Source organism: Cataglyphis hispanica, chromosome 4 (assembly GCF_021464435.1).
Source record: "Cataglyphis hispanica isolate Lineage 1 chromosome 4, ULB_Chis1_1.0, whole genome shotgun sequence".
NCBI lineage: Eukaryota > Metazoa > Arthropoda > Insecta > Hymenoptera > Formicidae > Cataglyphis > Cataglyphis hispanica.
The window spans coordinates 3586812-3600395 of NC_065957.1; the positions used below are offsets into that span (position 1 = coordinate 3586812).

The window sequence follows — 13584 nt, forward strand, 5'->3', positions numbered from 1 at the left end:
GAGAACAACAAAAAATCTCGGGAATTTTCTTGATATCATTAGAAAAATTAAAGAATTTAAAATGGAAAAAGTGACAGTTGTGTAAATGGAATATTAATTTAAAATTGTAGTCACAATTAATGTAATTTGTACTCTTTTTAAAAATTATATGTATGTAAAACATACATTACGTAATATTAAAGATACATTCCGATATACGGTGCGCGCAAAACATGTTCAGTACACGCTCAGAATGGAAAGTTTTATAAATAAGGTAACTTATAAATGACTATAGTACAAATTATTATATTACACGATCATTGCTCTCGAATCGTGAGTTCGCAAATTCTTAGGTCAAAATCCGTTAAGATCAAATTTATAATGTTTACTGTTGCGCGTATGGAGGAGCACCATTGGTCGACAGATAAAATTTGCCACGTAACCTGGATGAGAGGGAAACAAATCATTGGATCGACTCTTTTATAACTATCTTCAAAAAATTTATAACAGAGTAGAAAAAGAGACAACTTACGACGTAGAAGCATATTCGCCCATCAATACGACCGGATTGTAATCGCAAAGTTGCTCCTTGTATTTTTCCCAGCTCTCGCACATTCTTGCTTTGAAGCCTACCGTACTACCGATGCTCTCGGTCATAAGCTGATGTGCCCGCGAATGGCTACAATAAGCTGTAATATAAAGTGACATTAAGATATATATATCATCCATAAGTCATTTTTGTTTCGATATTCTTCGCAATGAAGATGCAATAAAACGCAATTTTTACTTTTATGATACTTACTTATTGTTGGCACAAAAGAGCATCCAGGTTGAGGAATTTTGCCGTCGTTGGGATAAAAATCAGCATGTCCTAACGGCGCCAGAAATCCAAACGTCGGACCGCTGGTATGGATCACATCTACGAATTGAGCATCGGTCGGATCCAATCGATATTCTGGATCAACTATGCCGGAAATGGTCTCAAACAGAGGACTCGCAGGATCCAATCCTTTAAAAAGAAAAAAAAATTGTAAATTATAATTGCGTATTTTGTGTCTTTTATTTGCAGCTATTTTCTAATGCTATTATTTTATAATGCTTCAAAAAAAATATAGTAATTCTAATTTATATGTAACATTTATTTAATATCGTTTTATTAAACGGATAAACATGAAAATTAAAAAAAAAAATTATTATAAATATGATGTAATTATATTCTGAAAAATGTTTTAAAAAAATTTTGCAGTGTTCTTTTGTAGCGCTTATAAAAATGATGATAGGCGATCACTCTGTTTTACCTGTTATTCTTCCGACACGTCCATCGTGATAAGCTCCGGCGAAGCCCGCCACATAGGATCCCAAACTATGACCGCTAATGTGCACGTCCTTGTATTCCAGGTTCGAGTCCCGATTTAAGAACTCCAGGAATTGGCCTAAATACTCACCGACAAGACGCGTATTCTTAGCTGCCACCGGATAGGCGTCGGACGCCAAAATTCCCCAACCAACGACTATCACGTTCACATCCTGATAAAGCAGATACGCTAAAAATGCAATTAAATGTTATATCTCTATTCCTTTTTTATTTTTATTTGAAAGCGACGCTATGTATAAGAGAAGAAAAAACAGAATGATCGAATTATCAGATCAGAGAATCGCGTATGATATAAAAAAAGGAACTTGGAACTCTTCCGCAAAGTTTCTGTGGAGGAAGAGCAAGCAAAAACTTGCGAAAACGATTAATTAAATTGTTATCGCGCTGACTTTTGAACCAACAACGACGTCGATTCCGTATTTACCGAAATAGGCTGACCCTGATTGTTTGCGAAAGTAGTAGTAGTAGTAGTAGTATAATAGAAATAGTAGAAAAAAATGCGCAAATTGCGACGCAATATCCATGTCGACCCACCGCCTATTAGATCTCGTATCCAGCCTTCGTTCCCGGTATCGCTGAATCCGTGAACGATAAACTTGGTCGGTCTGCTTTCGTTGAAATGCGACGCGTACAACACCTCGGTGTTGTTTAGAAACAATTGTTCTTCGCCAAATGGGTTCTCCCTGCGCAAAATAATAATATCATAATGATGATTTGTATTGCACGTTAAATGTATGATCATGTTTCGGATACTGCGAAAGTTAAAATACAAAAACACACAACCAAATATCGCGACGATTTCATCATCGTGGATGTAGGTTTCGAAATTTGTTATTCTCCGCGTAATGAAAAAAAATTTAGAATGTCAAAGTGGCGTCCCTTTCTTGCTTTCTCGGTCGTCTCTTGAGAAAAGAAAAAGAAAAAAAGTGCAAGAGGAGGGGGGAATCAATCCGAGGGCGCGATATTCAGGCGTCAATGCGACGCGACGCGATGCGATGCGACACGGCGCCTCGATGCTCGATAGTTGATCGAACGTCAGCGCTGAGAATAGAATATTCGCTGATTGCACGTATCATTAAAAAACTGATGCATCCTCCACGGGGCGATAACGTACCGCGGTACATGGAAATTAGTCGTGTTGACGTATGATTGATTCTCGATCGGTGCTCTAAGAGATTTCTACAATTGCGAATATATTAAATAATTATTTGAAGAATATCAAGAAAATTTTTATATAAACAATATAATGATACACGAAATTCACATAATATATTATGTAATTTGATTTTAAATCAATTATAATATTCGCGAATGGCTCTCCTTCGTTCTCGTACAAGTTCATTTATTGTTAATACTACAGCAATGCTTTTTCATTCCTTTGCCCAATTGTTCGAACCAAAGTTAAAATATTTATATAATATATTATAATATATTAATAAAATATTTTTTAGTATAATTTATGTACATTATGTATTTTATATTTTATATTAATGTACATGATATTATAGATTCACACACGTTTTTTATATCTCATTGTAAATCAAATCTAACAATAGTAAAGGATTGCACGCACCTGGTGTACAATTTGAAGGTCGCCGGTTCGCGTTCCAATACTGTCTCGATGATCGATGCCCGCGCGTCGTCGTTTAATAGCCTATCTTCCGGATATGCGTATGCTGGAATTAACAACTGAAGGATTAATCGACATTAATCGAAATTCGTAAAAAAAAAATCTGTTTTGTATCAATTGAGATCTCGAGTCGATAATAATCGATGATTACCTGACCAGGCGAAGAGGATGGTCGAAAGGATGAGAAATTCGATGAGTGACATATCTTTGAATTCTACGCTGCACGACACACCAGCCGTCTCCACGAGATGCACCGGATTACTACTACTTTAACTTGGTCGACTTAACGCCTCAGTCCGTCATTCATCCCGCGCGCTTTCTTTTTATTCGTCGACCAGCTCTCGAAAGTACGATAAGAGTAACCTCACTCATTAATACGTTCATTACCATAATGCCGATTTTAAGAACGGTCCTACCAGCAACATTTCAAATAATTTCATATTCGATGGCGCGCAGTATTTATTTTTTAATTAAATATAGATGAATTAATTTCAAGAAATTAACTAATATTAAAGCACTGCATACAAATCTAACATACGTTAATTTCTCTCTCCTTCTCTGTGTGAGAGATCACATTTTCAAAATATTTCTAAAATATAAGTTTATTTTTAGAATATATTATTTCAATAGGTCATATATATATATATATATATATATATATATATATATTTAATTTGTTGTAATAATTATATTTAGGAAAAAGGAGAGATTTGATTATCATAAAAAACTTTTACTTAACATTTTCGAAAATTAATGTTTTTATACTTTAAAATAATATATTATATATTCATATATAATATATATGAATTTTTGCAATGTATCTTTTTTGAATATTTTCTTTTTTATTTAAAACAATGAGAAAAACAAAATTATTTTGTTTTTCTTTACCTTTTATTGATACTTACCTTTTATTGATTGTTAATAAAACGGTATGTTAATCGTCTGAAATTATATAGAGTTAAAAATATTGTCACAATTTGAATAATAATGTTTAATAAGCGTTTAAAAGCGCTATACCATCAAAAATAGCGCATATGCAGATATACACCATAGACAAAGCAAGAGTAGAGTGATTCTCCAATGCTCTACAGTCTCTCTCATTTGTTCATGCGCAGTGATATTTTCGAAGCGATTGGTTCATATAATTGGAACAGTCTATATCTACATTTATTTTCTCTCATTAGAAAGAAATAAAGTTTTTAATTTAGTCTTCCGTCTCTTTCTACACGTTTTTCAGACTACGCGTTATCTTTCTCAATATTTTATCTGTTCTTATTATATCTATGACTTAATATTTGCATTTGTATTGAGAAAGATGAAAAAGGAGTAACGAGCTGTTAAAATTAATCTTATGTAGTCAGTTTTAGTTTTATTTGTACGTACATCCTTTTATTATATTTTGTCAACATTAGTTGTGTGATAGAATTCGAAATTGTCGCTGTCCGCATATTTAACGTTGTTTTGTTAAGATAAAATATTTATGTTCAGTCAATACATACCATGTCGCCTGAGCCTACACATGAATCTATTCAGGAAAATCTGACAGTTTCCAATGCACTCCTAGATGCAAGAATGATGAATGATGAAGACGATAGTGATGATGAGGATGTAGGAATGGCAGGATATATGCCATTGTCCCAAGTATCTACTGATGTAGATCCTATATTGGATAGGGAAGAGGTAATATTTTATCAAGTGGCAAGAATTTTTATCATTTCTAATAAAGAAAATTTCTAAAATTAATTAAATATATCTATTCTACTTAAGAGCGATGAGTGGTTATCTGGATTTGATGAATCTACTCAAATATCATCGGCTCATATGGTAGAAACCCAGCAAGTAAGCTCTTTTTTAATGAGAACATCTATTATAGAACTATTTAGTAAACCAAAAAATTTCTAATCAGTATGTTTTATTTGATTTTGGAAACTCTTAATTTCAACTCAAATTTGATTGCATATATATTATAGAAAATATATATAAGCGATCTGTTTTTCTGTTCTTTTTTCTTTTTCTTTGCGTTTACTAGTTTGTCTCTTAAACATATAGTAAGGCATTCAATCAATTAAAGATCAACATTATATATGTGTCATGTTTCAGAGTTGTTCTTCAGAGATACTGCAAGTTTGGTCAAGTTCAGATAATCGTTCTGATATTGACTTAGATGCATCTAAGATCAAGGAAGTTAAATCTGTAATGGCATCCATCACCCTTCCGGAAACTTCAATTCCACAATGGGCGTCCACAATTTCAGAAGAGCAATGGAAAGAGCAACTTCTTGTTCGCATTAAACAGATGCAGAACAAAGATCCATAGAGTTTTCAAGTTGCATCATAGTCACCAGATTGCACACATACAACAAACAAAAGGTTAAAATCTTTATTATCTGCTGCACATAATAAGCAGTATATATATCTGGAATTATAATTCAAATTATAATTATAATTACAATGTTAAAAGATGTGGAAACATAATCAAGAACTAGTTACACATATTTTAGCATTTAAATATAAACGAATATATATGTACGTTTAATATATATATGTTTGATTTTTATATTAATTAGGTTAAGGGAGTTTAAATAAAGTTTAAGCATTATCTCATTAATTTATCTAATTAATTTATAAGATATGCAATTGCAATGTGACAGGAAGAAAAAATCAAAATGTATTAGTCATACAAATCATAAAGAATATTATTATTTTTGCTTTTCTTGTTTGATATTATATTGTTTGGAAACAGATTATAAGTATGATATATTAATTAATTAATAAACATCGCTCGATATGTAATCGTGCTCGTAGTGTCAATGAAACATATGTGATATCTTATTTTAATACTACTATAATGAAATCTGAATTTATTATTAAATCGTTTATAGCCCATTGCGCTTAAATCTTTTTCTTATTAATGTTTTATAGTTCATCATATATATAATATCCATTGAAGAAGGCACAATACGATTTTATAACTCGAACTCTGTATCGATGGCAGCAGCTTTGACTGGATTGAGTTTCTTTCGTAAGGCGGCAACATCGTCTTCTATTTTTATCAATTTCCGAAATTTCTAAAAAGAAATAAGTAAGTTATAAAGTTTCGCGAGAGTATGCTATTCTTTTGCGCAATATTATATACTTCTGAGGTAGTTCCGGATGTAACATTCCAGATGTAAATCATGTAGCCCGGAATGCACAACATCGAGGAGAGACCTGCGAGCCACCCCAACAAATGACTCCACCATGGAAATTCGTATGTGAGATATTTCACAGGCACAAACTTAATGATATTAAAGATGAAAACGCCCTATATATACAAAGGATAATAAAATAATGTGTATATATACATATAAATTATATTACCCTAAATTATCTTGTTGAGACAAATTAAAAAGTCTCACCACGCAAATGGCGGGCGTGGTAAACGTCCAGCATATTTTCCACCAGAAGCAGGGGTAATAGCCTATCATGTCCCGTATGCCATCGTAAAATCGATCCACCCCGAATGCCCACGACACTGAGATGCATTCAAAGAACATGAGGAATAACAGACAAAATCCGCTCACAGCGTATGTATCCAGGAGTTGAAACACGTACATTCCGCCCTAAATTAAAAAGATTAACGTGTCAGGTCATTGAAACGAATGACTAAACTCTTTATTCAAAAAACAGAATTTAATAAAATGAGATATACAAAACAGCAGAGATATTAGATATTACTATTAAGCAGTCTGTACATACACACATGTTAAGTATATACTCACTTCCGTAACGCAAAAAAGTCCGATTAAATAGGAAATTAGGCATACGATCGCGATGAATGTTTCCTTCCGTTTTCTGAGAAACCGCGGCCATTCGTCCACGGCAGCGGTAATAAAGCCCTCCATGGTACAGAACTGCAGAATACAACTTTTTTAAACATTAACATTAATCCACGATAATTTAATGAAATAATAAATATTGATCCCTAGATTCGACAAATTTTACATTACCTGACTATCCAATCCTATTAAAAGGAGCATGAAGAAAAATAGACTTGACCAAATCGACGCCCCCGGTAATTGTAATACCGCCGAGGGATAAACTAAGAATGCCAGACCGGGTCCTGGTCGAAATAACGGATATAAATTATTATTGCGTTGTCCTAATATTGAAAAAGATAGAGAAGATAATACGAAATAGACACGAATAATTACCAGAAGCAGCTACATCGGCTACAGGTTTCTGTTGTTCATGAGCCATGAAACCAACTACGGAAAATATGACTACTCCGCTAAGCAAACTGGTACAAGTATTCACTCCACATACAATGAGAGCATCTCTATAATATATATCGATAAAGCTTTAGATAATAGACCACAAAAGGGACTCAGATATTCTATATATTTTTTATGGTACAATGGAAGGAAATATAGAGAAATCATACTTAACACGACATTTAATAGCAAACACACATGATTGATACAATAAATAAATTTGCTGTTTCTCACGCAATGGAAAAAAAGATGCTTACTTGTAAACATTATTGTTGAACTTATTGTAACTACCAAGAGCTACCAATGCACCTAAACCGAGAGCATAAGTGAAGAATATTTGTGTCACCGCGTCTATCCATACCTATATACATAGCATAATTATGAATGTAATAATTATATTCTGATCTAGCTATATGTATATATTAAGAAAAATTAATAATGTAACAATATTACCTCGGGATCACCGAGTTTTGAGAGATTCGGTGTAGCGTAATATTTCAAACCTTCTGCAGCACCGGGTAGCGTTAGACCTCTCACGAGCAGCACAGCCAGCAAGGCATACGGGAAGAGTGCCGTGAAGTAAACGACCTATATTATATCGCGTATGTAATTCACAGCTTTATGTTTGAAAGCGAAGAGTGAGGATTCGATTCTGTGAGAGTCCGATATACCTTGCCCGTCCATTTAACGCCTTTCCAGATGCAAAAGTAGCACATGATCCATACGACCGCGAGCGTACCAGCTAACTCCCATCTTATACCACCCACGTCTTCAATACCAGTTGAAATCTGTAGGGTCCGTCTCCTTTTTGCGACAGAAAATATTCATAAAAAATTATTAATTAATTGAAGCATGAAAAAAACTAGTAACTTACTCCCAAAATTCTTTGACCGGATCCTTCAACAACTCATGACTCAAATTCCCGAGGGACGTGGCGCATATAATATCATTCGGCCAGTGATCGTCTTGCCAGCATGAAACGTTCAGACGTTCATCTGGCGTGATACAGTAACGTGTGTTCCATGAGTTGTCGCACGTTCTCCAGGGTACGTCTGCGCAAAATTTATATTAGATATAATAACTTCTCCACTATTTGAATTTATATAATTTGAAGATTAAATAATAAAAGGTTGATTTTTTAGAGAGAAATATCAAAGTATATTGAAATGCTTTGAATGTTGTATGCTCACCAGCTCGTAAAGAAACTAAGAAATAGAAGAGTGCCCAAGCGAGGATAATGATGTAATACACATTGGTCCAACAGGAAAGCACGCAAGTCGCATATCCAATGCCTATGAAGAAATCAACATTATCATTACCGAAAAATATCCTAACGACGAGACACTTATTAAGATCCTAAGAGTATTCTGTAAAATCACCTTTAAAGATTGGTGCTATCTTAAAGACACCTAAACCACCTATCGTCAGCATCTGTCCTAAGGATAACTCCATTAGGAACATGGGTATACCGGCCAGCGCGAGTGCGATGAAGTAGGGCACCATAAAAGCACCGCCGCCATTCTTATAGCAAAGGTAGGGAAATCGCCATAGATTTCCCAAACCTATGGCCAATCCCACGACGGATAAAATAAATTCGATCTTTAAAAAAAAGATAACGCTTATCAATTAGATCCAAGTCTTATACTAAAGTATTGTTTACGTTATCCGAAGTCTCACCTTGCTGCTCCAGTTCCCTCGTTCCGGTAGATCCGGTAGATGAATTCTCTTGATGATGGAGGATTGTCGCAAGCATTGTATGGCTTCAAATCGGAAGTCCGATTCTTTTTCGCCATTGGAGATAATTGGCAGTTCATTACTGGTAGGTTCGGTGAAAAGAGCCTTCAACTCCTGCACGGGATTCGCGGAACTCGTCGCCGGTTTCCGCGACAGAGGACTGGTGGATCTGTCTATCTTGGGACGGTCGGTCGATCCTCTCGAAGGCATTATTTGTTACGGCGATGAAATCGCGGGATGAAATTGAGATTGAAGGATTCACCTCATTCTACTATAACCGATCAGCTGCGAATGGAGATCAGCTTGCCAGTACGTTAAGTATACTTCGTGCTTCGTATTTTTTTTTCTTTTTTTTTATTGAAATGCTAAAATGTTTATGGCATAGTTGTTGAATCAATAATTAAATGAAAAAAGATATAAAAATAGCAAAGGCCTAATTGATAATTATCTTATTTAGTTCAATTTTGAAGCTTTTATAACGCGACCTTTTCGTTTTATCTAGTTACGGCGACCTCAATAAACAGGAAGCCCTTAAAAGAACGGTCAAAACTGTTACGAGGCTCCAGAAGAATATATAGGACATGACGATAAGGCGTTATAATATAAAGTAATAGATAATATTTACGGGATCTTTCGTAATATTCATCGTCGTCATCGTCGTCATCGCGCGTACACGAGCGCGAGGTGCGCATACAAGGTATTACATATAGTAGACAAGGGTCTTGATGATGACCGATGAACGGTGAATAACGAGCCACTTCCGGGAATCATAGCGTTCGCCGATTGCGTTCTCATCGTCACAACCTTGTCCTATTTTAATATTTAATTCTTGGTGCCCTGTGCATATCGACGGTGTGTCGTTTGTCTTGTATTGTCCCGCGATAACGATATGTAACGAAAAAGCTCTATTTTTTTACTTAATCACGAATCTTTTAGATTAGCTTTGATGTATTAAACGCGATTGCTGTTAAACTAAAACTTAATTATCAAATTATTTTTTTCAATTAGCACTTAAATATGAAAAACAATACGACACGCGAGAAAGATGGATAATCTTATTTATTTAATATATTTTTTCTATATATATATATATATATATATATAGAAAAAATATATTAAATAAATAAGATTATCCATCTTTCTCGCGTGTCGTATTGTTTTTCATATTTAAGTGCTAATTGAAAAAAATAATTTGATAATTAAGTTTTATATATATATATATATATATATATATATATTATATATTATATATATATATATATATATATATATATATATATAGCTTTAAAGAAGCAATAATAGATATACATCAACATCGAGGGAACGATCAAAGTGTTCATTTCGCATAGAAACTCACAAACGACATACATACGTAATTATTGCGCGATCCAATATGTGTTTTCTTGTAAGGATCCTTTTTTTCTACTTCTTGGTATCCTCCTTCCTGATCCTTATCCCTGTATCCTCGACATCCTGTCAAATATTGCGTTTCTTCTGCGATTCTTTCGGTGCGGGACCACTTCTGGTATCTTCAGCGCAGGGTAAAATTTGTGAAAGGGGGCGAAATCACCCCTTTTGTAGAACGTTAGCCGAACGTCCAGCCAAGCGCGATTTCGAGGAAGGGCTCGCGCGGATGCAGAGATTTCTGCCGTACCCCGTCACGATATACCCCACAATGACACTCAGTCCCCCTCGAGTATGAACGCACCTATCTTTTCATTCAACAAATTAATGCCACAGTGTCACTCTATATTTAGGCTTTATCATGTGGTACGAAGAGATCAGCCGATGTATGCGCGAATCACGCCGACTAGTCGCGCGATATTCTCCTTTTATTATTATTATTATTATTATTGTATGGATTCATCGATGTGAGATAAAATTTTGTCACTATCTTAAGTTTTAGATAATAACACTTAAAGGATAAAACGACATAAATATATGACCGAGACCATAATTATATCAGATATTATAAGTTAACGAATTGAAACCGTCTCGGTGTTCAAAAGTTCTAAAATGCAATAAAAATTCGTACAATGAATTACATGCATTTATACATAAATATATAAAAGGCTCAGACTCAAATATAATTATTTATTTAAAAGTTTTACTTAAATTTCATAATTATAATGCACTTTTCGATTTATAACTCATAAATGCATTTAATAATTTGAGAATTTAATATAAAAAAACATCTCTCTACATTCTTGTCTGTAAAAAAAAAAATTATCTTTTATAGGAATAAATTTGACTTTGTCACAAACCCAATATAAGTTTTATAAAAAGAATTTTAGATTACGTATATATAATCTCATTTTAAAAAGTGTTCTCTTTCTTCTTAAATAAATAAAACATAAGTATAAAAAATTACACATTTTTTTATTTTCTACATAATATTTCTGTGTTTCTTCTGTTCTCTCTTCATATTTTTTTTTTACTTTTCTTTCATATTCTCAGTTCTGGTTGAATTTCCAAAGACATCTATAAAAAAAAAAAAAACAATTATATGTTATAAACAAATATACATAATAAATTCTAATGAATCATTCTTTTTAAATATTTAAATCTTGTAATTAACACGTATTTATTTTATTTTCCCTCGTGTTTTATAATCCTAACTTTACTTTAACCTAACCTAACCTAACCTAATCTACGAGATTAATTCTTTTGATATACGCGCGGCAATTGGATTTCGAGCGCATTGTAATAATAAAAACATCATTGTCGTGATATGTTTCGGATATACTTTTCGAGATCATGGCTGAATCTGGTAATACTGATGACACTATAAAAGGAGAATCACGATGTTTCGTTTGTGACGCCGAAGTTCAGGGCCGCTTTTATGCCTTAGCTACATGCAGGACGCAAAATTCACAGACCAGAGTAATCGAGAAACTTGGAGAACTAGTCGGCGAGAGGTGATAAATTCGCATTATTAATAGCTTACACGATTGTTCTATAAAGTAACGGAAGATTACAAAAGAAATCATTTTTTTTCTCTCAGATACATGGTTGTAATATCCGAGGACGATGTGATCTGTCGCAGTTGCGCCATTCTTATTAACACTCTTGATAGGCTGGAAACAGAAATGCGTAACGTTCGCGATCATGTTTTACGATTCTTAGAACAGAAATATTCTCTGGAAGACGGAGAGCTTCGAGGTGGTGGTGATAAGCCAAAACCATGTCAGCCACCACAGATCACAAAATCCAGCACAAAAGAGATCACTGATTACAGCTGTAAACAGAATGAGATTGATCTAGAAACAGAAGGGAAAAAGAATAGCATAGAAGAAGATAGTAAGATACAGAAAAACTCTCACTCATGGTTGCAATGTGACAAGTGCAAATATACCACACGTCTCAATTCTTTCATGATGTATCATTTGAGGGATCATGCCAAGCAGAGAGCATTCTGTCATAAATGTGGATTATGTATTTCTGAGAATCAGCAGGATACAAAACACAGTTGTATCAAGACAAGTAAATCAAGAAACAAAGAAAATGAGAAAAGTATGAAGAAAAATTGTATTATTGGAATAATTATTTTCTATAATTATTATGATGCTATTGATACATATTACAGATAATTCTGATATTATTGTCAAGAATGATTCGATGAAGACATTATTTTTGGAAAAAACATTGCAACCAACTTTACCGCTTACCCAAACTACACCACCACCATTAATAGGGTTATCAAGTTGTGATCATTTATATATTTCCAATATACCACCAGCAAGTAAGTAGTTACTAACAATGATAGTTTATTGTTAATAAAGAAGATATGTTTAATATAATATTTCTGTTCAAAAAGATAATCCAACATCTTCCAAGCAGTCAATATCTATTTTGCAGCCAGTAAATATGGTTGATATTGACATTTCAAGGAATATGACAAAAAGTTCAGACTCAAATCTTATACAAGAAATGGAAATAAAAACCAGAAATGAAAGCAGAAAACAGATATTGACTTTAACAGATGATGGAACTGTGGAACTGGTGGAAGTACCATGTTGGAAAGAGACATAAATGTTGAATATTAACGTGACATTTCATTAATTACTAATTATGAATATTGAAATTATTTTTTAATGATTTTTATATTTTTTCATTATTATATTCATTGTGCAATTGTGCATTTACAATGTGATCTGGATGCTAATTCAGTATTGTAACAAATAAGAAAATTATAAATATTTTAATATATATAAAATTTTATATTATTTTATTTATGCATAGTGTATATTTCTCTCTTTTTTTTATTACATATCTCTTGATGAGAATCTATATGTAAGTATATATGTCAATATTAGCAATCAAGATGGGCATGATTACTCTCAGGTTTCTCTCTGCATTTATGATATCCATTTTTACTGATTTAGAATTCTATTCTAATGACATTTAAAGCAAAATGCTGATGCTACTGCTACGATGCTTATGACCAGACAGAAGCCTGAGGAGAATCACATCATTGTTTTTCGTAATACACTCTAGTAGGTACAATTAACTACATAATCGGCTTCACTTTTCGATACCATGATAGACCGATTAATGCGTGGATCCACAATTGAGTCAAAAGAGAAATATTATGGATTTATTAATATCCATATA

The 13584-nt window shown here is 33.5% G+C and overlaps 4 protein-coding genes and 1 long non-coding RNA gene across 10 annotated transcripts; 2 read left to right on the forward strand and 3 right to left on the reverse strand.

The window, feature by feature from the left end:
* Positions 1–104: 104 nt before the first annotated feature.
* LOC126849322 (pancreatic lipase-related protein 2-like) lies at positions 105–3296 on the reverse strand. Its single transcript, XM_050591049.1, has 7 exons — positions 3136–3296; positions 2928–3030; positions 1889–2037; positions 1278–1523; positions 782–988; positions 512–668; positions 105–422 (listed from the first exon to the last, which is right to left on the reverse strand). Exons 1-7 carry the CDS (start codon positions 3185–3187, stop codon positions 365–367), a joined length of 972 nt encoding a protein of 323 aa, XP_050447006.1. The 5' UTR covers positions 3188–3296; the 3' UTR covers positions 105–364.
* An 896-nt stretch (positions 3297–4192) lies between these two features.
* On the forward strand, positions 4193–6326 carry LOC126849329 (male-enhanced antigen 1). Of its 3 annotated transcripts, XM_050591058.1 has the most exons (6): positions 4193–4359; positions 4473–4664; positions 4752–4823; positions 5085–5353; positions 5906–6065; positions 6131–6326. In XM_050591058.1, exons 2-4 carry the CDS (start codon positions 4485–4487, stop codon positions 5298–5300), a joined length of 468 nt encoding a protein of 155 aa, XP_050447015.1. In that variant the 5' UTR covers positions 4193–4359; positions 4473–4484; the 3' UTR covers positions 5301–5353; positions 5906–6065; positions 6131–6326. The 3 variants fall into 3 exon arrangements, with proteins under 3 accessions (XP_050447015.1, XP_050447014.1, XP_050447016.1); XM_050591057.1 differs by having other exon boundaries at positions 5085–6065; XM_050591059.1 differs by having other exon boundaries at positions 5085–6065; positions 6151–6326.
* On the reverse strand, positions 5653–10967 carry LOC126849314 (sodium- and chloride-dependent GABA transporter 1-like). Of its 4 annotated transcripts, XM_050591029.1 has the most exons (15): positions 10343–10967; positions 9596–9875; positions 8914–9255; positions 8616–8835; positions 8427–8528; positions 8111–8288; positions 7908–8040; positions 7690–7824; positions 7494–7597; positions 7177–7301; positions 6973–7085; positions 6745–6876; positions 6382–6585; positions 6120–6287; positions 5653–6051 (listed from the first exon to the last, which is right to left on the reverse strand). In XM_050591029.1, exons 3-15 carry the CDS (start codon positions 9178–9180, stop codon positions 5950–5952), a joined length of 1983 nt encoding a protein of 660 aa, XP_050446986.1. In that variant the 5' UTR covers positions 9181–9255; positions 9596–9875; positions 10343–10967; the 3' UTR covers positions 5653–5949. The 4 variants fall into 4 exon arrangements, 3 of the variants coding, with proteins under 3 accessions (XP_050446986.1, XP_050446985.1, XP_050446987.1); XM_050591028.1 differs by lacking the exon at positions 9596–9875; XM_050591030.1 differs by lacking the exon at positions 9596–9875 and having other exon boundaries at positions 10339–10967.
* A 363-nt stretch (positions 10968–11330) lies between these two features.
* Positions 11331–12029, reverse strand: LOC126849331 (uncharacterized). The gene is made up of 2 exons (XR_007687390.1): positions 11918–12029; positions 11331–11451 (listed from the first exon to the last, which is right to left on the reverse strand). It is a non-coding gene; the product is annotated as an uncharacterized LOC126849331 (long non-coding RNA).
* Positions 11459–13190, forward strand: LOC126849320 (uncharacterized). Its single transcript, XM_050591047.1, has 4 exons — positions 11459–11888; positions 11975–12483; positions 12557–12712; positions 12788–13190. The coding sequence occupies exons 1-4, from the start codon at positions 11728–11730 to the stop codon at positions 13000–13002; spliced, it is 1041 nt and encodes a 346-aa protein (XP_050447004.1). The 5' UTR covers positions 11459–11727; the 3' UTR covers positions 13003–13190.
* The last annotated feature ends 394 nt before the right edge of the window (positions 13191–13584 follow it).

What these genes read in the sequence shown, in the direction of transcription:
- LOC126849314 (XM_050591028.1), bottom strand. Translation starts at nt 9,180, where the DNA reads ATGCCTTCGAGAGGATCGACCGACCGTCCCAAGATAGACAGATCCACC. An exon ending in CTTAGTTTCTTTACGAGCTG is followed by an intron (nt 8,289 to 8,426) that starts GTGAGCATACAA and finishes AATTTTGCGCAG; the next exon opens with ACGTACCCTGGAGAACGTGC. An exon ending in CCACGCCCGCCATTTGCGTG is followed by an intron (nt 6,288 to 6,381) that starts GTGAGACTTTTT and finishes TTGTATATATAG; the next exon opens with GGCGTTTTCATCTTTAATAT.
- LOC126849329 (XM_050591057.1), top strand. Translation starts at nt 4,485, where the DNA reads ATGTCGCCTGAGCCTACACATGAATCTATTCAGGAAAATCTGACAGTT. An exon ending in CTATATTGGATAGGGAAGAG is followed by an intron (nt 4,665 to 4,751) that starts GTAATATTTTAT and finishes ATTCTACTTAAG; the next exon opens with AGCGATGAGTGGTTATCTGG. An exon ending in ATATGGTAGAAACCCAGCAA is followed by an intron (nt 4,824 to 5,084) that starts GTAAGCTCTTTT and finishes GTCATGTTTCAG; the next exon opens with AGTTGTTCTTCAGAGATACT.
- LOC126849320 (XM_050591047.1), top strand. Translation starts at nt 11,728, where the DNA reads ATGGCTGAATCTGGTAATACTGATGACACTATAAAAGGAGAATCACGA. An exon ending in AAACAAAGAAAATGAGAAAA is followed by an intron (nt 12,484 to 12,556) that starts GTATGAAGAAAA and finishes TACATATTACAG; the next exon opens with ATAATTCTGATATTATTGTC. An exon ending in TTCCAATATACCACCAGCAA is followed by an intron (nt 12,713 to 12,787) that starts GTAAGTAGTTAC and finishes CTGTTCAAAAAG; the next exon opens with ATAATCCAACATCTTCCAAG.
- LOC126849322 (XM_050591049.1), bottom strand. Translation starts at nt 3,187, where the DNA reads ATGTCACTCATCGAATTTCTCATCCTTTCGACCATCCTCTTCGCCTGG. An exon ending in ACCTTCAAATTGTACACCAG is followed by an intron (nt 2,038 to 2,927) that starts GTGCGTGCAATC and finishes TATTTTGCGCAG; the next exon opens with GGAGAACCCATTTGGCGAAG. An exon ending in CTCTTTTGTGCCAACAATAA is followed by an intron (nt 669 to 781) that starts GTAAGTATCATA and finishes TTTATATTACAG; the next exon opens with CTTATTGTAGCCATTCGCGG.